General features: G+C 37.1%; 1 protein-coding gene across 7 annotated transcripts in view; it reads right to left on the bottom strand.

Annotated features, from left to right (window-relative positions):
• Positions 1–5,370: 5,370 nt before the first annotated feature.
• The window catches only part of RUNX1T1 (RUNX1 partner transcriptional co-repressor 1), a 149,513-nt gene continuing 131,637 nt past the window's right edge, over positions 5,371–23,246 (bottom strand). For 4 of the 7 annotated variants that reach the window (XM_034422427.3, XM_034422426.3, XM_034422428.3 and 1 more), the window contains 3 exons: positions 22,167–22,235; positions 17,929–18,119; positions 5,371–7,456 (listed from right to left, as the gene is read on the bottom strand). In XM_034422427.3, coding sequence (XP_034278318.1) covers positions 7,181–7,456; positions 17,929–18,119; positions 22,167–22,235 — 536 coding nt within the window. In that variant the 3' untranslated portion in view covers positions 5,371–7,180. Of the gene's footprint in view, positions 7,457–15,408; positions 15,969–17,928; positions 18,120–22,166; positions 22,236–23,246 lie in introns of those variants that run through there. The other 3 variants (XM_034422429.3, XM_087891352.1, XM_087891353.1) reach the window with 1 other exon arrangement.

Below are 23,246 nucleotides of genomic sequence, written 5' to 3' on the forward strand. Positions count from 1 at the left end.
TGTGTCTTAGGGATTTGATTGGTGCTGAATTGATAGTCTTCCATCCGAAACACAAAACTACTACTAAAGGTGGGCAGAAGGGTTGAATGAATAATTTGCATTTTTGTGACTTTACCATAGAAAATGTTGATGTCTAACTGTCAGTGAAGATTCTCAGTCATCCAGGTAGAGTTGTCTGGAAGTTGAGTCATGGCAACTGGACTTCTTTTGTTGGTTTGAAACATTTCTCTGCTTAGTTATGTAGCTTCTTAGGTCTGGGCAAGTTAATCAGGGGAACCCCATATATGTCTACCAGGGAGGTATCATTCTCACCTAATCTGGATAGGCTCATTAGGTGAATAGGCAGAGAGCAGTTGAAATGTTAATGTTTCAATTCCTAAACCCTTTACACCAGGGGAGTCATTAAGTGCGGCCTCCCTGATGAACCTATGAAGTCGTCTTAACTTTCCTGAGGATTGATGAAAGAGCAGCATAAAAATGATGTCTAAGCTTGAACTGATATACGAGGAAGAGGCTCTAAGAGAATAGAAGTGTAAATGATGAGGTTCTGACTATACCTGTATCAACAAGTTAAAAATCAATAAACTGACAATTCCCAATAATGTCCTTCCCGATATTTAAAAAACTTAAATACTTGAATTGCTTCTAAAAGGCCTGTTGAAGATCAAGCCTTGTTGAAGAACAATCAGTGCAAATGAGAATCCCATAAACCTTCGAACTTGTTTAAGAATGTCAACAAACATCTGGATAGAAATAATTCAGCAGTGTGCTTCAATGTTCAAAAGCTTTTGTCAAATTTCTCCTTTGCAGTCATAGGGCCAGTGGCCTGAGCCATCATCCTTTTAGAGTCCAATGAAGACTTAGCTTGTTGGTGGATTATTTTAAAGGAAACAAACAAATACAGTCTCTTAACTTACTCTGTGACAACATCCGAATATTCATTCATTTGCACAGATACAGTTTTAATTTTCTGATTTCAAACAATCAAGTTTGAATATTTCCCAGGCATCTGTTTTGTGTGTACTTGCTTATCTATTTTTATTCAATTTAGCACATTTTTTTTTCCTGAGGAAAAAGGTTTAAGATGGGAATTGAGGACTATGACTCAGATGTCAACATCTCATGGAAGAAACCGTGCAACATTTCATGCAATGAAATCTATGAAGTTTCTAGTTTTGTTATCAACATCCTTCCACACCCACAGGAACATATGGTCCTTCTGTTTGTGCAAATAAGCAACTATTGCTTAAAGTAGATGTTTCTACTAACACTGTGTCTAATTACAAAAAACAAACGCATGTATGTATGATCTCTGTTAACTGCCTTTCTCATCAAGCTTCTTTCTGCATTCTGGTTAATCCAAAACAGCCTTTCTGCCGAAGAAAAGGCAGATGGATAATAGAGAGTCCCCTCTGCAATCTGAACCTGGTTTAGGGTGCAAGCCAGAGACTAACAGTCTGTTCTATATGTGACGTGGCTGTATTGTCCTTGAGAATATATGGGTACAGTATTTAACTGGAAACTATCCCATATTTAAGATTGTTCTCATAGTTAGAATGGTCAGAAAAATACAGATAGTCCTTGCTCAACATCCAAAATTGGAACTGGCAACTGCATCAGTATATGAGACATCAGATGACCACAACTTGCAATTTTACTGCAGGCGTCTCTATTGACTGTTTGATGGAAGCAGGATGTCAAGAACGCAAAAGACAGTCATGTGAGCCGAGGAATCTGTGACTGTCATAAATGCCTTGCCTGAATGTCAAGCTCATGACCATGGAGATGCTGTGACCATTCCAAGTGCGTGGACAGGTTGTAAAATTACTTTTTCAACGCCGTCGTAACTTTGAATGTTGTGATGGCTACCTGGGATGGCTGCATATTTATCTGAGAATAATACAAGTTCTTCAAAGGGTGCAACCAGCCTGTGTTTGTGGGGATGGGTGTTTACTTAAGAAACCATGGTTTCTTAAAGCCACAATCGACTGTGGTCTTATATTACACTAAGCTGTAGTTCAGGGTTAGTTTTCAATGCTTGTATTAATACAACGTACTCAGTGGTGGGTTGCTACCGGTTCGTCCCGGGTCGGGCGAACCAGTAGCGGCAGCGGTGGGAGGCTCCGCCCACCCACCTGGACACTTTTGCACATGCACAGAAGCGTTGCTCTTTCAAAGGACACACACATAGAGACACACACAGACACAAAACACAACATAGAAAGAAAGGAAAAGTATGGATTTTTAACATTTTTTATTACACAGTAAAGAATACAACAATACCTGAATCATACTTTAAAGATTCACAGGTTGACAGACCATACATTACAGTCCAACTAAAGGAAATAAAAAAGGATTAACAGGAAACCACAGTTCAGACATAGTAGACTTAAAAGCTCAAGAGTATGTTGACAAAAGCATGATGCCTAGTATCTCCCCCACCGCCCCCCCACCCCAGTGTTAGTCTACCATTAACTTGTGGTACATGTCTGAATTAAGTATTGCACAACAACTTTTTTTCTTTTTCTTTTTTCACAATAATGTCGCAAAACCCAAAACAAAAACCCAAAATAAACATAAAACAAAAACAAAACCAAAGTACTTGAAAACAAACAAAAAATTAAAAAAAAAACTGCATTTCAACAGTCTCCAATTTATTTATTTTGTCCTGTCCCTTGAGCAGTTCAGACAACATGGAGTCAACGTTTTCCCCCCTAAATGTTTTCCAGACGTTGGCATGCTTTGCATATAATCCAGCCTTGTACATTTCAAATCCCCAAGACATGCACCGACACACACACGCACGCACGCACACGCACCAACAGGCATACGCAACCCCCCCACCCCGCACACAATTTTCTTTTAAAAAGTAAGGATAACAGAAGGGTTTTTTTTTCTTTAAAGAAGAGACTGGTAGCCCCTGCCACACGCACACTCAACACACAGTTTCATGACCGAGAAAAAGAGGAAGAGGAGAGGAAGAGACAGATCAGAGGACGCCCTAAGTTCTATTAGCGACCACGATTCAGATCTAACCCAATGAAGTTAGCTTTTTTTATTTATTTTTTAAAATGTGTTTATTCCTACAAATTATACTCTCGCATAGCCTGTATAATAAGTGACAAGCAAAAAAGGAAAGTAACAAAAGTTTTTTTTTCTTTCTTTCTCTTCTTTAGGTTTATGAGGTCTGCATTGTTACCAAGAAGTGATATGGTTTGCAGCTGTATGAGCTTAACTTTTGGTATCCTGGTTCTTCGGTGCCCATTTGGTTTGACTAGACTAGACCAGTTTTTTTTTGTTAGCTACTGGTGCAATATACATGCTGTCAGAGGTAGAGTGAAACTTTTTGCCACTGAGGAGACTGTAGCAAAACAGGAGGAGAGGAGGAAGAGGAGGAGACAGAGCTCAGAGTTAGGGGGTAATCTCTCTCTTTTTTTTTTGTATTTGTATTTTTTTTTTCACTCCGGGTGCCCTGAATTATAAAGTAATGAGACATACTGTACTAAACCCTCTTTCACACACTTATGTTCAAGAGCAACAGTGTTGTTTCACATACATCATAGCTTCTAGAGACATAGAAATATGAGATAACACCATATATTTATGTGTGTATGTGTGCGTGCATGTATCTATATATGCACCTTCATACATACACATACATATATGTTTTGGATTATTAAACCCTTCATTGCCTAGAGCTCTAGAGGAATGGACTCCAGTGTCACAAGCAGAATAAGAACCAAAAGAGATCGGAATGAATTTGGGAGCACCGTGATCAAAGGGAACCTGTTATGTGCTTTTGATTTCCATGTAAGGCAAGGCAGTTGGCAAGCATCCATACTTCTGCTATATAAGAGCCAGGTTTCTCAACAATGAGGCAACCTAGTTCCGCAAACCCCTACAAGTCATATGTTGTCTGTACGGATGCTTTGTATTTGCAGCTTCTCCAGTTTCCAGCATTGTTCCTCAGCAGAAAATTGGACATTTGGTAAAGGTTGCCTTTCTTGTCCTGGACAAAAGTAAAATGGGAAAACAGAAAACTCCACCTCAGCTTATACAGACATTGTCTCACACAGATTACTAAACCTTCCTTATCTGTTGAATAATACTAGTAGGAACAGTTCATCTTATCCAGAAAACTCAAAATGAGATTTTAATACTAGTAGTCCTTATCTACCAACTGCAACTGGGACTGGCCATTCCATTGCTCAGCAATGTGGTCATAAAGTGGAAAATCACATGTTCGCAAGAGACTTATGATAGTTCATCACTTCTGGCTGTAGTCATTAAGTGAATAGCAATAGCAATAGCACTTAGACATATTTACCACTTCACAGTGCTTTACAGCCCTCTCTAAGCAGTTTACAGAGTCAGCATGTTGCCCCCAACAATCTGGGTCCTCATTTTACCGACCTTGGAAAGATGGAAGGCTGAGTCAACCTTGAGCTGGTGAGAAACAAACTGCTGGCAGTTGGCAGAATTAGCATTTAATGCTGCATTCTAACCATTGTGCCACCACAGCTCTATAGTTATTAAGTACATAATGTAACTGCAACTTGTGAATTCCTGCTGGCTTCCCCAATGACTTTGCTTTTCAGCAGCTAGCTGAAAAAGTTGAAAATGGTGATTGTGTGACTGTGGGATGCTGAGATCATTGTGCACTGGTTGCCAAGCGAATCATGCTCCCATGACTGCAGGGACACTGCAGTGGCCACAAATTCAAGGACCAGATGCATGTTTCATTATTCAGTGCCATCACTGAACGGTCACGGAGCAAGTAGTTGGTTAAATTAGGACTATCTGTAATAGAGATATTTAAACAAACTGTCTGTAACCACTGAGCAGCTCTGTAACTGAGGGAGTTCTTTGTATCCAGGCCTATCCAATCCACTTTAACTGTATGGCACAGAATTGTTTTGTTTTGTTTTTCTTGGAAGAAGCTTCAAATAAAAATATTTAGGAATGCCTTCTACAGTGGCATTCAATAAAGATATTAAACCCAATTTATTTCATGGCTTACTTGGTAGAAAAGCACATAACCATCTTATGGGTTGTTTACATTTACAAATATTTCTGGCCTAGACAATGGACAATGAAGGGTTAAATGAATGTGCATTATGCCTTTGCTGAACATGTTTAACCTGCTGATAATTTGGAAAATAGAAACAATGCTTTCAGAACTCAGATTTTGGTCCATCAAATCAGTCTTTGGCTGACTTCCCTTTTTTTTTGTTTTTTTTTTGTAATAATACTGTAATATAAACCTGGCATTCAGCAGTGTTAAAGCTGTCAATCTACATCTCAGCATTTGGAGCTCTAATCATCATAATTTCTATTTTGTAAAATCAGAAATACCGTACAACCTTACAGTGATAATGCATGCACTGCTTTTTATTAAAAAAGTATGATAGCCTGTTTTATTTTTATTTTTTTTTTATAAAATACATATTAATGAATTTTGCAAAAGAAAAAAGAAAAACAAAACAACACAAAACAAAACAAAAAAGGAGGGAAGAGAAAAATTAAAAAAATAACCCACCACTATTCTAACCTACAGATAAATTCGGTGAAATGGCTCTAGCATCTTTAAAAAGAGTTTGCCCCAAAAAAGCATGCCTAGGAGTCATTATGACAGTGCAAAATACATTTATGTACATCCCTCTTAGAAAAACACCAATATTTTAGCATTCCAGGAAGCATGCTAGATTTCAGAATGTTTTTCCCCCTATAAGAGAGTGAAATAGCAGCTCCGAAAGATAGCTTTTTTCCTTTTCTTTTCTTCAGGAGAAATGAAAAAAGGAGGGGGGTTTCTTTTTTTTTTTCTTTTCTTTTGACCTTCTAGAGAAATATTACTACTACAGACAGATATAAAAGCAGCATAGAAAGTTTCTCACCTACTAGTAATAAAGAAGACTTAAATGTGAGCATAGTTAACTACAATGCATTTTCACATTTGCCCCAACACATTTACAAGGAAAAAAAAAAACACAATTGGGAAACCTCACAGGACAGAAGTGCTTTTACACCAAGAGAACTACTATATTTTTCCTTATTTTTATTTTTTTTTAAAAAAATTAATAACCCAGACAGGATAAGATGGAAAGAATTTGGATGAGATCTGGAGCTGGAGTCACTGCATTGTCACCATCGCTGATACAAAAACGGACGAGGCGAAACAGACCGGATGGCCTTCCTCTGTGGAAGCTTGTAAAAAAAGTGAAGGAAATTTTGAAGCTTGTTTTTTTTTCCTTTTTTGAGAAGGGGAAGGATAGAGGCAGCTGGTTGATATTATAGCTGCCAAAATGCTAATTAACTGCAGGCTGTGTTCTTATTTCTGTTCTAAAAAAAAAAATACAAAACCAAAACAAAACAGAAAAATAATCCCCACCAAAAAAAAAAAACGAAACAAAGGACAGAAAAGAAGAGGAGATCTTTGTGTGACGGTATTTTTTTCCCCTTTGCTGCTCTTTTAAGTCCTTCATCCCACTGCAATCATCTTCCATTTTTCATTCTGTTGACCTGGATATTATTATTTCATTCAGAAACAAGAAAAAAAAAATGAACATCTGTGTCTCCTTCCAATCTGCTGCACATCTGCGTGTTTTTGATACGGGTCTTCAGAGTTCAAGTCAGTAACCCATGGACGCTATTCATCTTCTTATTAAAATGTCTGCTGCTTTATCCAATGCTTAAGCCCATGAGGGGGTTTGTTTTCTTTCTTACTTACTTTCTCTCTCTCTCTCTCTCATTCTCTCTCTCTTTCTCGCAATTAAAAAAAAATCCATTTTTTGTTACAAAGAACATTGTGACTTTATATTATTAGCATTTTTGCTTTCAACAGCAATTAGCAATCTCTTGGTTTGCTGTTTGGTAAAGCATTGTGTTAATGAGGTCACCTAGTTTAAAATCCCAGCTACTGGAAAATAACAGGGAGGAGGTCAAATCTATCATTGTGTGTATGTTCAATCTTCTCTGTTTCCTAAAGAAAAGATATCTTTGTTATCCAGAATAAGTCATTATGACCCGTTACTGGCCTTCTGGGTTTTGCTTCTACCTCAAGATACAGTATAATTTCTTTTATAATATTGAAATGTGAAAGTTCAGTAGAAACCTTTGAGTATCTGAGGATGAGGATTTTGTTTTGTTTTGTATTTGTCTTTAAGTATTTTAAAGTTCAGTCTTAGCGAGGAGTTGACTCTATGGTGCTTGGAGTTCCAGGGGTGTTTGACCTAGGAGTAGCTGCTGGTGGGGTGTCGATGGGGCTCCCGGCTCCACTATTCGGTGTTGCGGAGGAGCTGACTGCTGGTGTCTCCCCTTGTGGCTGGGCCTGTAGAGTCTGTCCACAGAGGTGGTGATGTTTCTCCCAGTCTTTATGTTGGCAAAATGAGCCACAGTAACGGGCAGTGTTGCAACCACTGCAAGTTTCGCTGGCTTTACGGCCACAGTTCCAGCAACTCTGCATAGAGAGATAGGGTGAAAAGAATAAAGGATATAAAAAAATTGGTGAGAAATTCTATGGGTAGAATGAGTATGAAGCTATCAATTTTGAGAAACTGTGTGAGGGAAGGAGAAACCTTCAAACCAGCTTTTACTACACAGAGGAATATCCAAAATATCCAAATCTCGACCATTTGACAGGCCAGAGCTAGGATCTCCTTTAGAACATTTGCCATAATAGCACATAAGATTTGGTAATCTGCTCTGGTGTATTTTTATGACTTATAAATCAATTCCACTACAACTGATCCAATTAAAAATAGTAATAGTGGTTAGTCTGCATAACCTTCTGAGATCAGAAAAAGTCAGTTAACTGCTCGTACCTGCTACGACCATGATCACATAATAACTAAGTTTTCTGGAGTTTTGTAAAGGCCTTATTGTATTTATGCAACATAACGAAGATATCAAGATTCAGTTTGATTGCAGCAATCCTCAGCATTAGAAAATAACTTGTCACGGGAAATATTTCACAATTGCATCACAATTTTATACCTCTATAAAAACCTCCATGTACCAGACCTCGATGTAGTAGATTTTGCATGCATTGGACCAAATTTCCCTCATTCAATGGACATTCTGGAATACAATTAATCCACTACCGGTTTCACTATATTATTTCTTCCTGCAAAAGCCAGGAGACAGCGCACTTAAGAAAGAGATGCATCAAATAATTTCTTCTTGGAAAAACGACTGCAGAAGTTGTCTCAACAGGGTGTACACTATAGATACTGTAGTCCTTGACTTACAACTGTAACTGAGCCCAGAATTATGGTCCTAAGGTGTGCTGCACGGTCATGTGACCATGTCTAATTTTATGACCTTTTTTGGTGAAAGTTGTTAAGCACTATCAAATTAATTTTTCCTTCATCTAGTTCACCAAAATTCAGACAACATAGTGTAGTGCTCATGACAATTGGATTTAAAAAAAAAAAAAAAGCAATATTTTTGCGGTTTAAAAGCACCAGCACACTGTTTAACTCAAAGGAGAGATATTAAAGAAGATTGGACACTGCTGGCTGATGATGATTGATAGCAGAATTTAGTCACAGTGACCTGATTGCTTATTCTAATCCAGTGTTTCTCAACCTTGACAACTTTAAGACCTATGGATCTCATCTGGATAGCTGAGGAATTCTGGGATTTGAAATCCCCAAGCCTTCAAAGTTGCCAAGGTTGAGAAACACTGTGGAAAGAGAAAAGCACTTTGTATGCAGTCTAGCTATGATGGCATGTAGTAAGGAGGCACATGCCAGAGGAGTAAGAGGCGTTCAGTCTGGATCCGTGGTAGATTGCCCCCGGTTTGGACTGGTTCTATAGAACTGGTAGTAAAACCGGCGGGAGGCTCTGCCCACCGACTTCGACGTCATCAGAACGCTTCTGTGCATGCACAGAAGAGTGCGTATGCGAGCGAAGCAAGCGCGCGTGGTCTCGTTGCGAACCGATTGTAAAGGCAGGTAGAGCCCACCCCTGGTCTGGATGTTATATATGAAACAGTGTGAAGACAAACTCTTCCTAAGATTTCACAGAGTATATTGCAGATGCATACAATAGACAGAATGGAACAACTCGCCACATCTGGGTTGTCACTGCTGGGTCACCGCAGGCAATTCACCACAGCACAATTCACCACTGGAGAAGGCTTGAAGGAGGGGAACCAGCCTCTCCTCCACTCTCTCCCTCCTTGATCCGGCTTACCCTCTTCCCCCCCCCAATACCCCTTGAACTTTGTGTGACTCTCTCCCAAGTGATCTTTTTTCTGGTGGTGGTGGGAGGAACTCCCTCTTCCACTTCCCATTTTGTCCTGATTTTTTTCCATAGTCTGAGCTACAGAAGAGGAGTGGGACATTTCTCTTATCGCTGGCATTCTCCCATTACATTACATTAGACTGATGTAACTAATAAAAGGAATTGTCCCATGGCGAGTTGCCCCATGATAAATCGGCTGGGGCATGACAACTGGACTGAGGAGGTTGCATCAAGTCGATGGCAGTGAGTTGTCTTAGACTCTATAATCCAGTGGTCAGTCTGACAAGAAAATAAGACCGTGTCTTATATTAGTTTTTGCTCCAAAAGATGCATTAGGGCTTATTTTCCAGTTAGGTCTTATTTTCAGGGAAACACTGTAGTATACAGTAGATGTGAAAATTATTTTAAAAATCAGTTTGGAAGAATCTCCAAATGCCATTCTTGGTTTTGGGCCTCATATTACATACATTTAGACATTGAAAGTCTGGGTAAGTAGTAGAAACTAGTAGTAGAAACTAGGACTCTGTCACTCTTCCACCCATTAAAATGTTAACTTTATCATTTAAGGCCATTCTTCAAATAGTCCAAACTCTGACATTTAAGCAGGTTATGACCAAGAAAGAAAATCCAACATTGGCATTTGAAGAAATCAAAAGGACATTTACTTGGTAACAAATTTGGTGAGCACCAGGCTTAAGTCTTTTTATATTCTTTGGACCAACTAGATGGTCCTACATTTAGAATGTATGTTATTGCTTTTCATTATTAATTTAATTCTCCTAATTCTATTTTATGATGGTTCTGTATAAACTGACTATTATAACTTAAATAATACTCATAAGATACACTCACAAGATAGCTTGTGATACTCTAAAACATAACATTTTCAATTTTAAACATATAAGTACAGTTCTCCTTTCTGAACTTGAGTGGGAAAAAAATCACTCCAAAATTTCAGAAATTATATTAGTATTATTGGATTTTTCTGGCCTCCTGTTATTGATGCACCATCAATAGATTTTCACTGTGGGATAACAGGCAAGGATATATTGCTGAAATCTCATTTTTTCCCATTCAAAAAGTTGGTGCTTAAGCTATTGAAATTCTGTCCCTGTTTACGTTTCATTCCAAAGTACAAGAATTCCTTGTTAAGCACATAGCCAGCTGATGGCATCTTACATTTCTGCTCCCTGCCAAATAGAAAGCCACCAAAAGGATGCCTGCTGCTCCTTTCCCTCCAGCTTTACTATGCCAGCTGGATCACTGGAGCAAAGCCAGCAGATAAGTGAAATTCCTAAACTACAACAGAAATCCCAATTACCAGGAAGAACAAAGGCCTAAGTCCAAAATACTGTTTTAAGGAAATTAAACATTTAATCGGAGTCAAGTGGCTTCTTTAGAAAACAGTTCTAGTGTAAGATATACTCTCTCTCTCTCTCTTTTTTGGGCACAGGAATGTTTTGGCAGATGCAAGAATAGTTAAGTGTCCGGTACTCATACCTCCTTTCCTTTCTCTTTCTCCTTGATAGATTGAATTCAGATGTATGCAGCATTTCTATCTAAACTCATACCGATGAAGTGTGCAGACTAAACCAGGTAATTACAAATGCATGAACTAGCGGTTAGGTGCTTTTTTTTATATATATTTGCAGAAATTGTTCCCATCTTTTAAAAACTCTTCTTAAAAGGTGGAATTACTAGCACAGAGAAACAGATGTTTTTAGTGGTTCAATTGTAGGGAACATAGGCTCCTTGTCTGCCATCAGCTGGTTTTGATTCACTGTCCGTGGTTTCAGATTCATTCTGAGGATTGAAGGATAGTTCACTGTAATTTTACAATTATTTCATGGGGAGGGGATTATCATGAAGAAAAAATTATGAAATCACAAACAATGGGACATTTCCAATAGATTTTGCTGAGTTTAGTTTGAAGCCCAGTTTTGCAACCCATCAAATATTGCAGCTATATAGCGTGTATTATTTTATTGGAGCCAAAGCAGAAACTTTATGGAGATCTCAAGGAAAGGAGACAGTGCTAGTCATTACTAATCAGTTTTATGTCTCTGAGGAGACTTCCCACATCAACACTCTCTGCTAGAAACCACCACTTGAATGGATTTAGAATAACAACATTGAAAATTCTGCATCTGGAATTTCCAGGGTCTCCTTGTAAAGACAGACTCCATGGCAACTTCAGTTAAAAGGGTCATGGACCAGGAATGGTAAAGAACTTGGCTTGTGAAACTGAAGAGCTACTCTAAAGCAGTTTGACAATATTGGGCTGGAGAGACAATTAGGGATATTGTCATGTCCCTCTAACAGTGGCACAAACATGCCCTGGTAACTGTTTTTACATGACATAGCCTGATAATATTTTCTTCATCTACCGTAGTTTTCGGAGTATAAGACGCACCTTTTTCCCCCCAAAAGGGGGAGAAAATTGAGGTGTGTCTTATACACCAAATATAGGCCCACCCACCCACTGGCCCCCACCTGGGGTGAAATGCTCCCGGTTCGGACCGGATCACCCAACCCGGTAGCGATGGCGGCGGGTGGTTCGGAGAACCGGTAGCAAAAATCCCTGCCCCCCCCATGCCCAGCTGAGCTGTATGATCATCAGAGGCTTTTTTTTTTACTTTTAAAAGCATTTTTTCTACAACCTCTTCGGCCGAAAAAATGCTTTTAAAAGTAAAAAAAAAAAAAGCCTCTGATGATCACGCGGCTCAACTGGGCTTGTCAGAGGCTTTTAAAAGCATTTTTTTCTGCAACCTCTTAAGGCTGTAAAAAAAATGCTTTTAAAAGTAAAAAAAAAAAAAAGTTGGCCATGCCTACCCAGTCACATTACCTCCCCTCCCACCAAGCCATGCCCACAGAACCGGTTAGTAACAAATTTTACATTTCACCACTGCCCCCACCCTTTGGCCTCTGCAGAGCAGCAGTTACCTCCTTGCAAACAAACAGCAAGAAAAAACAGCTCCTTTCAGCTTCAGCACAGCCTAATTAGCACAAGTTGATTGGCCTCCCGACTCTCAGCTGATTTGCTCTCAGCTGTTTTGTGCAGGGCTCTGCTGCTTGCTGCAAAGAGGTAAATTGCTGGAGCAGATTTTTTTTTCCCCTTGTACTAATCAAACTATGCTGAAAATGAAAACGAAAGTAAAGCAGGCTGTTTGCTGCACTGAGGCAAAATTGCGCAGAGGCAGAGCCAGAGGCAGATTTCTTTTTCTTCTTTTCCTCACCAAAAAAGGTAGGTGTGTCTTATACACCGAAAAATACGGTAACTGCCAGTCTACAGCTGAGGAAGCTTAATGTCATATTTAGCTGTTTCAGTTTTAGTGTTTTCCCTCTTCTCCTGACATAATTTTAGGTGTGGATAATATCTAGCAAGATTTTTCAGAATTGGTTTGCTGTTGTTTCTTTTCTAGAGCTGAAAGAAGTGACTGGCCCAAGGTCACTCAGCTGGCTTTGCGCCTACGGTGGGAATAGGTTTGCCAGGTTTTTTAGATTATATTTTTACCCCACCTTTTATTATTTATGTAATAACTAATATTGCACATTGGATTACAAATCTACTTTATTGTTATGTCTCCATGCACAGCTACATTAATGGGCAATTGTAAAAAAACCAAAAACTTATTGCTATTAGTCAATTGATTTGAAGCCTTGGTGAAAACATATGGAGGCTATAATCTAGCAGGGCATAGTTATTCAATACTTGGATAAAATTGTAGATTGTAGCTTGAAGCAGTATGAAAAGTAAAAAGGAAAGATATACTAATCCTGTTCTCTTTGGCTTCTGTTATATCTCTAAAAGACCAATGCTCAGGAAGTGTTATTTTATGGCAATAAGCGAGAAGAGAGGCATTTCTTGTTCTTCACTAGTTATTTCTCCTAAGGAAGTATTAAGAGTAGTTTAGTGCTCCTGGCAAAAGGTTCTCAAATTTTGACACAGTGGCCAATCAGGGCATTGTGACGGTAAAAATTGTCATGAATTTGCATGCCCTCCTTCAGGGTCTTAAATCATAGTTCTGCCCTCAGTGCTTAGAGATGCTAAATCGTATCTGCAATAATTGTCTCATCGTGTACAGTCTCAAAGTTGTCTTAAAACAACTGTAATAGTAAACATTTTTCTTGTGCAAAGCCCTGCCTGTGTATTGAGGTCTGTACTGTGCCTAAACCTTCTTGAATGTGAATATAAGAAACTATATATAGAACAGTGAAGTGCTACCTATAAATGTATAGATATCAAGTCCTACCTATAAACATATGCTTCAATCAATGTTAATGGCACTAAAATGTGCTTAACTTTTGCTGGATCTAATATAGGATTTCTTAAAAACCCTTGATAAACAATGATGTTCAGTCTGTCTTCCATGATGCACTTGGAATCAATTCAGGGAGAAAAGGCTTAAGAACATGAGTGCTCCCATTAAAACCTATTCACAATGTTATTTTGCTTTACCTAGAGTTGCAACTCTATAGTACTGATTCCAGTCTTAACAATCCTCATTTTTACATCATACACATATACCCAGGACATTCACTTCTGGGGTAACCAATGTTATTCAAAGCATAGGAAAAGAGTAAGAAATAATAAGTCAAAGAAATTAAAGGCAGGAGATAAGAGAAGGGACAAAGAAATCCAGCTAGACTGACTTTATACCAATACTGTTCAGTATTCCTCTTCAGACGTTTTTATTACTTCAAACCATAATTGATTGCTTCTGGATTCAGTCCTGAAGCAGAACCGGCTGGATTTAGTGAATGCTTGGGGTATGTTTGCATAACGAAGCCTATTATATTGTCTTTGCTTATGTTTGGATATACCCAAGCTCTGCTGAAACATATTTTTGTTTCATCTTATTATTACACCATAATCTTAGTTCTGAAAATGTCAGCTGATTCCAAATCTACAACCATATTATTAACCATATTATTAAGAACTGTAGAAGCTTCTTGGATGAGAAGCAAAACGTCTTCAAGGAAAAACAAAGAAAGTCCAGTTGCCTTTTGAAAAAGCACCTTTGGGACATATTATTAACCACAAACATTTTTAGAGAGCACCTTTAGTTTCTTGCTAAAAAGGATTCTGGGGCTACTTGGTCTGCTTTTGGTCACAGTTATTTCAGCTGTTTATGAGTTACATGTTTTAATATCCGACTATTTGAAATATCTTGTTCTCCCCAAAGAGGCTGAGCTTTTAAAGACATTGAGAAAATTAAATGCTTTTCAAAAAAGATTGCAGTACTGAAGCATCAGATTTTCCTCCTATTGGATAATAGCATGTGACAATTTATGAGATATATACAGGGGTGAAATCCAGCAGGTTCTAACAGGTTCTGGAGAACCCGTAGCAGAAATTTTGAATAGTTCAGAGAACCGGCAAATACCACCTCTGGCTGGCCCCAGAGTGGGGAGGGAATGGAGATTTTGTAATATCCTTCCCCTGCCATGCCCACCAATTTTGAATTTCACGCCTGGATATCTATATCTATATCTATATCTATATCTATATCTATATATCTATATCTATATCTATATCTATATCTATATCTATATCTATATCTATATCTATATATATCAGCTCTCCTCCAAGAGCTCAAATCTTGTTAGACAGGGTTTACATTTTATCCTTGCAACAACCACCCTGTGAGGTGGGTTGGCCTAAGGAAGAGGGAGACCAAAGATCCAAAGTTATTAAATAGGTTCTTTGACTGAAGGTGAATTACAATTACAAAATCTTAACCACTATATTCCCCATGGGTTATCTTCGCATAACAAAATATACATTATATCTATACCTCCCTCTCTGTCTCGAGGTAGGATAATAATTCAGCTTTCCCTGACCTCAACCTCTCTAGAACTATTTAGTCTGCATTTTCCTGATGTCTCTATTGGCTGGAAATTCTGGAATTTCATTTTCAACATATTGGAATGGTTCCGACCGTTTAAAGATCACATTCACAAACAAACTGCCTTGGCATTAAGTGAAGTACATAATGCCAATACATTTTAATTTATATCAAATTTAATTCTGCAGAAGATTTGCTAAGAATGACATTTCTCTTTCATACACACACACACAAACAGACACAGATTTATTCTTAGTTTTTTTTTTTTTAAGGAAACTTTCAGATGTTGTAAATCAATTCCTTATGTCTCTTCTTCATTCATCTGCTACACATTAAGTTGAAACTCTGGGCATCTAGTCATTACCCAATAGCCTTTCATCTCTGGTGAAGCCTGGGACCAATTAAAATCTTACTCTCCCTTAAAGAATGGATGTGCATTGCTCCATGCTGTAGATTTTGCCTGTGATTTTTGCCACTTCTTTCAGGATGGAGCAAGGACTTAATTGGAATTTTTGCACCTAAATCACTCTAGATTTTAACAACTTACTAAACACATTAAATATCGTGCTTAGAATAATTAAAAGTGTGTAAATATTTCAAAGTAGATAAATCGTGCGAAATATTTCACATAATGTTAAAATACTAAATTAAGATATTATCTTACCAATATCTTAATTTAGTATTTAAAAATTATTGAAACCTACACTCACAAAAATGTTGGTACATGTAAAAAGATATGATAAAAAAGAAAGACCATAAACAAAATCTCCCATCAATGTTAAGCTGAAAGAAATTATACTTAGCATCTGTTTATTGGGGGCAGGTTTAATCAAGACTTCCCTTTCCGCATGGATTTTAACATTTCTTTTTTCTCTGAAAGACACAAGAATTCATTTTATCCAAAACACTTTAGGATTTGCAACAGAATATATGATCCTCCCCTCTGTATCCTTACTTCCTGTTATATATGGTGCCATATGTGCCCCACAAAAGCTTTCACTGACATCTTCCAGCCTGAACTAAGGTTTATCATCATTGTCCCTAATTTACTCTTTGTTGCTCTTGAATCTGTTTTCTTCTGCCAGATGCTGTTTTCCCACCATTCCCTTTACAGAAAACTCTGCAGTTGAAGTAATGGATTCCAGTTCAGAAAAGGATCTCACAAATCTGATAACATCTTTTGTTTGCATTCTAAAAACCTCTTCTTCATTGATCATACAAGTATACTAAAAGTCCTATTTTTAGGATTTTTATTATACTTATACAAAATGTTTTATTTCCTACTGAAATACATGCCCTTTCTATTGGTTGGAAAGTATTTGAAATGCAATCTATTTTGAAAGTGTTTTAACTATTATAGACAATTTAAATATACCTCAAAACTAGTTAGAAATCCCCAATATAAGATTACACTTCTAATAATATTTATCAAGTGAGATTTTTTCCAATGTTAATGTAACTATTGCCACAAGATGACATTCTTTTATTATTTATTATGCCTATGAATATGTCCATCCTATCTACATTATGGAGGAACCCGCATGCAATCACAAAATAAAATATGGAAATTTAGAGTAGCATTTTCAGTGACTGCATTTTAGCACACTGTGGAATACATGAAATCCGAAGGAAAACATGAGCTCAATAAAATATGATCTAAATACTTTTAAAACTATTTTAATATTTGCATTGGAGAATTCAAAATATCCTCACTTCAAAATCCTTAGTGGGATTACTCCATACTAAATTAGCACAAACATCGCAATCTCAGGCTGACATAATGATAATGGATAACTTTATCTTAATGTACAATTTATAGTTTGTAATTTTTTTTTCTTCCATCACATCCGATTCTCAGAAACTATCTGGAAAATCCCTGCAGTTCTCTTGGCAAGTTTTTTCAGAAGTGATTTGAAATTGCCTCCTTAGGGCTGGGAAAAAGTGAGTGGTTACCCAGCTGATTTCATGCCCAATGCAGAACTAGAACTCAGGGTCTTCTGGCTTCTAGCCTAATAATGCCTTAACCACGACACCAAATTGAGTCAAACTTCGAGTAATATAGATTCAAAGTTCACCCCAGTGAATAGAATGGAAAGTACAAGAGTTAGGAGATATCTCTGTCAATCATAACAAACAAAGGAATGTTTCGGCTTGTTATATGGCAACTCATATGAACCTAGGGCATCTAAGGCTGTGTACAATTACTTAATTTTAGAAATGGCTGGCCATTGCCTTCTTCCTGAGAAGGAAGAAGAATGCTGAGAAAGAATGTCTGGTCCAAAATTTACTTTTGTGCCTAAAAGAGTATTAGAATTGAGGTCTCCCTACTCCAAGACCAGTTCCTAAACCTCTAAACCAAATTGGCTCTCAACTTTAAACATATTCAAAAAATAAAACCAATCAGATTTATTACTGCAACATTATCTAATCCAGGAGTGTCAAACTCAAGGCCTGGGGAGCAGATCCGGCCTGCGGGGTGCTTAGATCTGGTCTGTGGGACTGCCCTGGAAACAGCAAAGGACTGGCCCACAGTGCCTCTGCTAGCAAAAATGGGCTCTCGAGCTCCGTTTTCGGCTGCGATGGCATCCTCCAACCCCCTGCCAGTGAAAACGGAGCTCGGGATGTGTAGTTTTTAAATTTACTCAATGATCAGGAGGAATCATCATCATCATCCTTCTTCTTCTCTTTCTTCCATAGACTAGAAAGTTCCTGATAATTTATGGATTCGCTAAAACTTCTATTGCCAATTCTGATAAATGTATTATTTACTTATTACTGTGTCTATACTTTTTGGACACAGATATGGCCTAATTCTTCACCATGAAATTCTCACCTCACTAGAATCCTCTTGCTGATTGATCACACTTAATGCATCCTCTGCAGCCTGTCGCTTGGCCTCTGCCACTGTGCGCTCCATTTTAGCTCTCTCCGAAGTAATCATATCATGGGCTTTCCGTTCTGCCTCTGACACTGCCTTCTGCAACTCGGTCATTGCTTGCCGTTTTACTTCATTGACTGCTTCCTCTGTAAACAAAATAAGAAATTTCTCTTGGTTCAGCAGGAGCAAGATCAAAAGACGACTGATTTCTATGCACAAAAGTAGTTAGATTATGGAAGCTACTGATCTATATAATGTCGATATTCTATATTTGGGTAAATGTCCTTAAATTCAAAGAGTACATGACACCAGCTACTAAACAATAGAACATATTTTCGTTTTATAATATATTAGGGTTCCAAAAGAGGTGTTCTATGCTGTAGATGGTATCAGAGGGGTAATATTCACAAAGCTATCATAATAAATTTTGATGCACAAATCTTTGCTCCAGAAATGCAGATCTATAACCACTATGAAAAGAGGACATATTAATTACTGGGAGGAATGGAGAAATAGAAAATGACTAATTAACCCTAACATAAACCCCAGAGGACAAAATAACACAGAAATGGTACAAAAACGTCATAGAAATTTGGGTAAATACAGTAACAGGGTTTTTTTAGAAATTTCCTCTAACCTGATTTCAAATACAGTACTTGTATTGCAGAGGCTTGGTAGGACAAAAAAGAACAAAATTGGCACAAGTCCAGATTTCACAGTTAAAACAGTTTTTATGGGACTTTGGTGGTGGTTGAACTCAATGGTGTTCATAGCTTTTTTTCAAATATCTTTCTAGAAAGCAGTGTTTTAGAACAATGCAAAGAGAGTTATCATGTCTTCCATTTACATTAGCTAGCAAAAATTACCATTATGCAATATTCTTTTTCACAGTGTATAACATGATTTGTCGTCAATGAGCTGACTGGGTTTTGTTTGATGCAAGAGAAATGGAAGATTTCATGTATTCAATTGACAACTAAAACAAGTGATTTAAAAAAATAACACTAACTACTCTAATTAACAAGGAAACTATCCTCCCTCTGATTTAGTGTATCTAATTTTCATCTTTATTCAAAGCAAAATGACAATGATTAATTGAAAATTTAATAAGCACTAATTATTAACTTGGCAAATGTAGTACCAATTAACACTCTATTAAAACTAATTATGACATGTTTCATTCAAGTATTTGCACTTAATTGTTTCACCCACTTAAGAAGCACCTTAATTAAATGTTCTGTTTAATTAAAAACATAAGATTTCTAATAAAAATGTTTAACTGTAAAATAAAAATATTTGAGTTACAAAAGCTCAGTGGTTATAGTGAGATGTACATTATTTTCCAGTATTATAAATTTAGTTCTCCTTATCTGATGCCATCCTATTCTTAAACTTATCTGAATTTAAAGCTACAACCTTAAGAATTCTTATTAGAGATTAAGTCTCAATGAGACTTACTTGTATGAAGATAAGCAAATAACTGTGCTCTTATTAACTGCATAGAGTAGATCGAGAACCTTGGACCTGCATTGGGTATGCTTAAACTTTTGGCTGAAGAATATCAAAACTTCCATCTCATCATCAACTGCATTTAAAACTTGTCTTCGTGTCAACAGAAGTCTGATTTTATATGTGATAAAGGTGATCTCTCTCCCTCCCCCTCCCTCCCACTCCCTCTCCCCCTCCCCCTCTCTCCTGGCAATAGAACTATCACTTCTTCTAGATAGCTGGAAATGTAAGACATTTCAGTGACCAATTTGGATAAATATTTATCAGCTTAATAAACCAAAACGTTCACACATTTTCTGTAGTAGCATGTAGGAGTTCTGCTACGTTACTGTATCTGAAGGCAATACAATATATTCAATTAATCAAGCTGTTCATATTGTTCAGAGTATGGAAATTGCCAGATGTAGAACCTTTCTCTGTGAAGTATAAGGGGCAGATGCCTTTCCTTTCTCTATCTTTTCACTCTAAAAATGTTTTTTTCCACTGTTGTTTATTCACTGAAATAACCTAATCTATAGGAATGTGTGGAAAAATTATACAAAAAATTGGAATACGTTTTTGTAACTATAATTCTCTATTAGCTTGAATGAAAAATATTGATCCGTCTGATAATTCCAAATAGTTATCATGCATTACATGTGGCACCTTCTGTGTCTGGAACACATGGTTATTAATATCTCACCCTCTTTTAAAACATGTTATGATAAATATTGATATTGTGCCTAGAGAGGAAAAATGCTAAGTTTATGAAACTTAAAATATGTCTTCACTTTACCCTCCCGTAAATATTTGGAGGCTATGCAAGTCAAGATTCATCTATTTTGAATATTCAAGGTGAATTACTATTCTGTGTAAGTGGCAACAGGACAATAATTTTTGCTTATGATCAAAGCTGCAGCTTGACTAATTGTATATGCAAATAAGGCAATTTATATTTAAATTATGCATTCCTATTCTAGTCCCACCGGCATACAAAGATCAGCAAAGAGAATTGGTAGGACATTTGCAAGATGTTTGAATATTTATTACCAACTGCAAACATTTTCAGATTCCTTGAAAAAGAAATACATGAAGACAAATCCACAAATGAAAATCATATTATTGTCTTTACAAACGCTTTTAAAAAGAAGAAATGAACTTGATTACAGGCTCTTTTATGTGTAATTACCAAACACATTTCTATTTTATAATATTTTGTGTAACCTGAAAAATTACAAATATTAGTGCTTACCCTTAGAGCCTAGAGTTTTATAAGCATACAGTACTGCAAAACATTACCAAAGCAATAATAATTAATATCAATTAATATTTATTAGAAATCAACCGACATATAAACCTAGGGTCTGTTTATTGTGGTTCTGAACCCAAACTTCAGCTGAACATGCTAAATACATCTTTAAAATAGGGTAATAGTCTAATAAAAGGGACATTTGTGGCAATTTTTGTGCTAGCATGTAGAAAGAGCACAGGAAGTATCCAACACAAAATTAGAAATGGGGAGATATTCTAAAGTTTCTTTGGCCCGACCAAAAAATGAATTATTTTCATTCACAAAAACTCAGAAACAATTTCATGTTTTGATCCATTCAGCAGTAAGAAAATGAGAAATCTCTTCCTTGCAATTAGAACAATTAATCAGTGGAACAACTTGCCTCCAGAAGTTGTGAATGCTGCAACACTGGAAGTTTTTAAGAAGATGTTGGATAACCATTTGTCTGAAGTGGTGTAGGGTTTCCTGCCTAGGCAGGGGGTTGGACTAGAAGACCTCCAAGGTCCCTTCCAACTCTGTTATTCTATTCTATTCTGTTCTGTTCTGTTGTTCCACCAATCAATTTCCCAATCCTTGCCTTTGTTTAATACAAGGGGGAGATACTGTCAGTAGTTCAAGTAACAAGAAGAAATCATAAGAAAGAAAAAAATGGGGAACTCTTTTTGGTTTTGTAACTCCCAATCCCGAAACCCATTCCTCATCTTTGTAGAAAGAGATAGAAAAATAAGGGGGGGGGGAAATCCATCTTCATTGCTATATTCATACTTGTATGATAGTAAATAATGGGAAGAGTAATATGGGAAATGTTTTGGGATGTGGGTGATCAACAATAACTGGTAAAAAGATGAGAATACTTGTCTGATCCAAATCATGGACTTTAAAAAAATTCATCCCCCAAATTTAATTTCTCAACTTTATCAGCATCATTAAGACAGACAATTTACCAGGCTATATTTCCTTTGGATTTAGCCAATAGATTCAATTTCAGTCAAGCAAATACACATATTTATTTATAGCTCAGGCTTCTCACAAAGTCTATAAGTGAAAAAAAACAAACAATGTAGATCTCATCATACAACACAATGGCTTTATTAGCAGTTATTGCCTGCCAACCATTGGAATAATGATGTATAAAAATCATTAGATTTAGACTTCTCCAGAAGGATAGGTAATATAATTTAGTTATCTTTCTTCTTCTAGTGTTATATTAATACCCCTTTATCTTCTGACATAGATGCTGATGTAATTAAAATTATTTTGTGTTCTGATCCATTCCAGCTAAGCATTAGGAATTGAAACTGGTTTATTAGCAATGCCTTTATTTTTTTCTTTTTAAAATTCCTTATATCAAAGCATATTAACAAATACACACAGCTGCCAAAGTGTTATGCTCATGTTTTTAAACAATTCTTACCAGCTTTCTTCCAGATCTCCTCTGGCACATATCCAGAAGCAGGCCTGTGAAGGAATTCCCGATGTGAGTCTATAAGAACCAGGGGGAGAATAAGAGAAATAAAACAGTATAATTGAAATACTGGTTAAATAGATTTTTTTTAAAAAAAAGCTGCTTTTCATAATTCAGTCAAGGAATTAAAAGTATAACCCTGATTAAAAATGAAGAGAGCAATCATGCTTTTATTCCAAAATTCCTTATGAAACATTTGAAATAACTCCTACTACCGGTTCTGTGGGCGTGACTTGGTGGGTGTGGCAGGGGAAGGATACTGTAAAATCTCCATTCCTACCCCACTCCACAGGAAGGTTACTGCAAAATCCCCATTTCCTCCCAATCAGCTGGAACTCGGGAGGCAGAGAATAGATGGGGGCGGGGCCAGTCAGAGGTGGTATTTACTGGTTCTCCGAACTACTCAAAATTTCTGCTATTTCTCCAGAACTGGTCAGAAGCTGAATACCATATATATATATACATACATACATACATACATACATACATACATACATACATACATACATATATATGGAAAAACTACGATTAGTCCCTGAAATGTACCCTAAATTGCATTATTGCAACATAATAATAGCATTTTTTTTCTTTAATGGATTATAATGGATTATAGGATCCCCCTGTAAGATATAGAAAGGCAATTTGTGAACACAAACTACAAATGGCAGTCAAGAGTTCTCATTCTAGAAAATGAGGGAAAGCTAATTATAATGGCAATCCTTTAGTTTACGATTGTGGCAAACAAGCTGAACATTTGTGGGATTGCCTCAACAGTTGTTCTCTACTAAAGAAATAATTTATTGTTGGCTAGTATAAAAGGAATTTGCTTTGTGACTGGTGAACCTTAGGAGAAGACTTGCTGCCAATGTAACAACTGTCCCTGCCAGGGCTGTTTGTAGGATCAGAACCACAGAAAACATGCCTAGCCTTTCTGTATATGAAGGCTGCACCATCCAATCTGTGGGTTGTTGTTGTTAGTTGTGAAGTTGTGTCCGACTCATCGTGACCCCATGGACAACGTTCCTCCAA

The sequence above is a fragment of the Pantherophis guttatus genome, chromosome 3 (genome assembly GCF_059756535.1).
Source record: "Pantherophis guttatus breed Tessera chromosome 3, ASM5975653v1, whole genome shotgun sequence".
NCBI lineage: Eukaryota > Metazoa > Chordata > Lepidosauria > Squamata > Colubridae > Pantherophis > Pantherophis guttatus.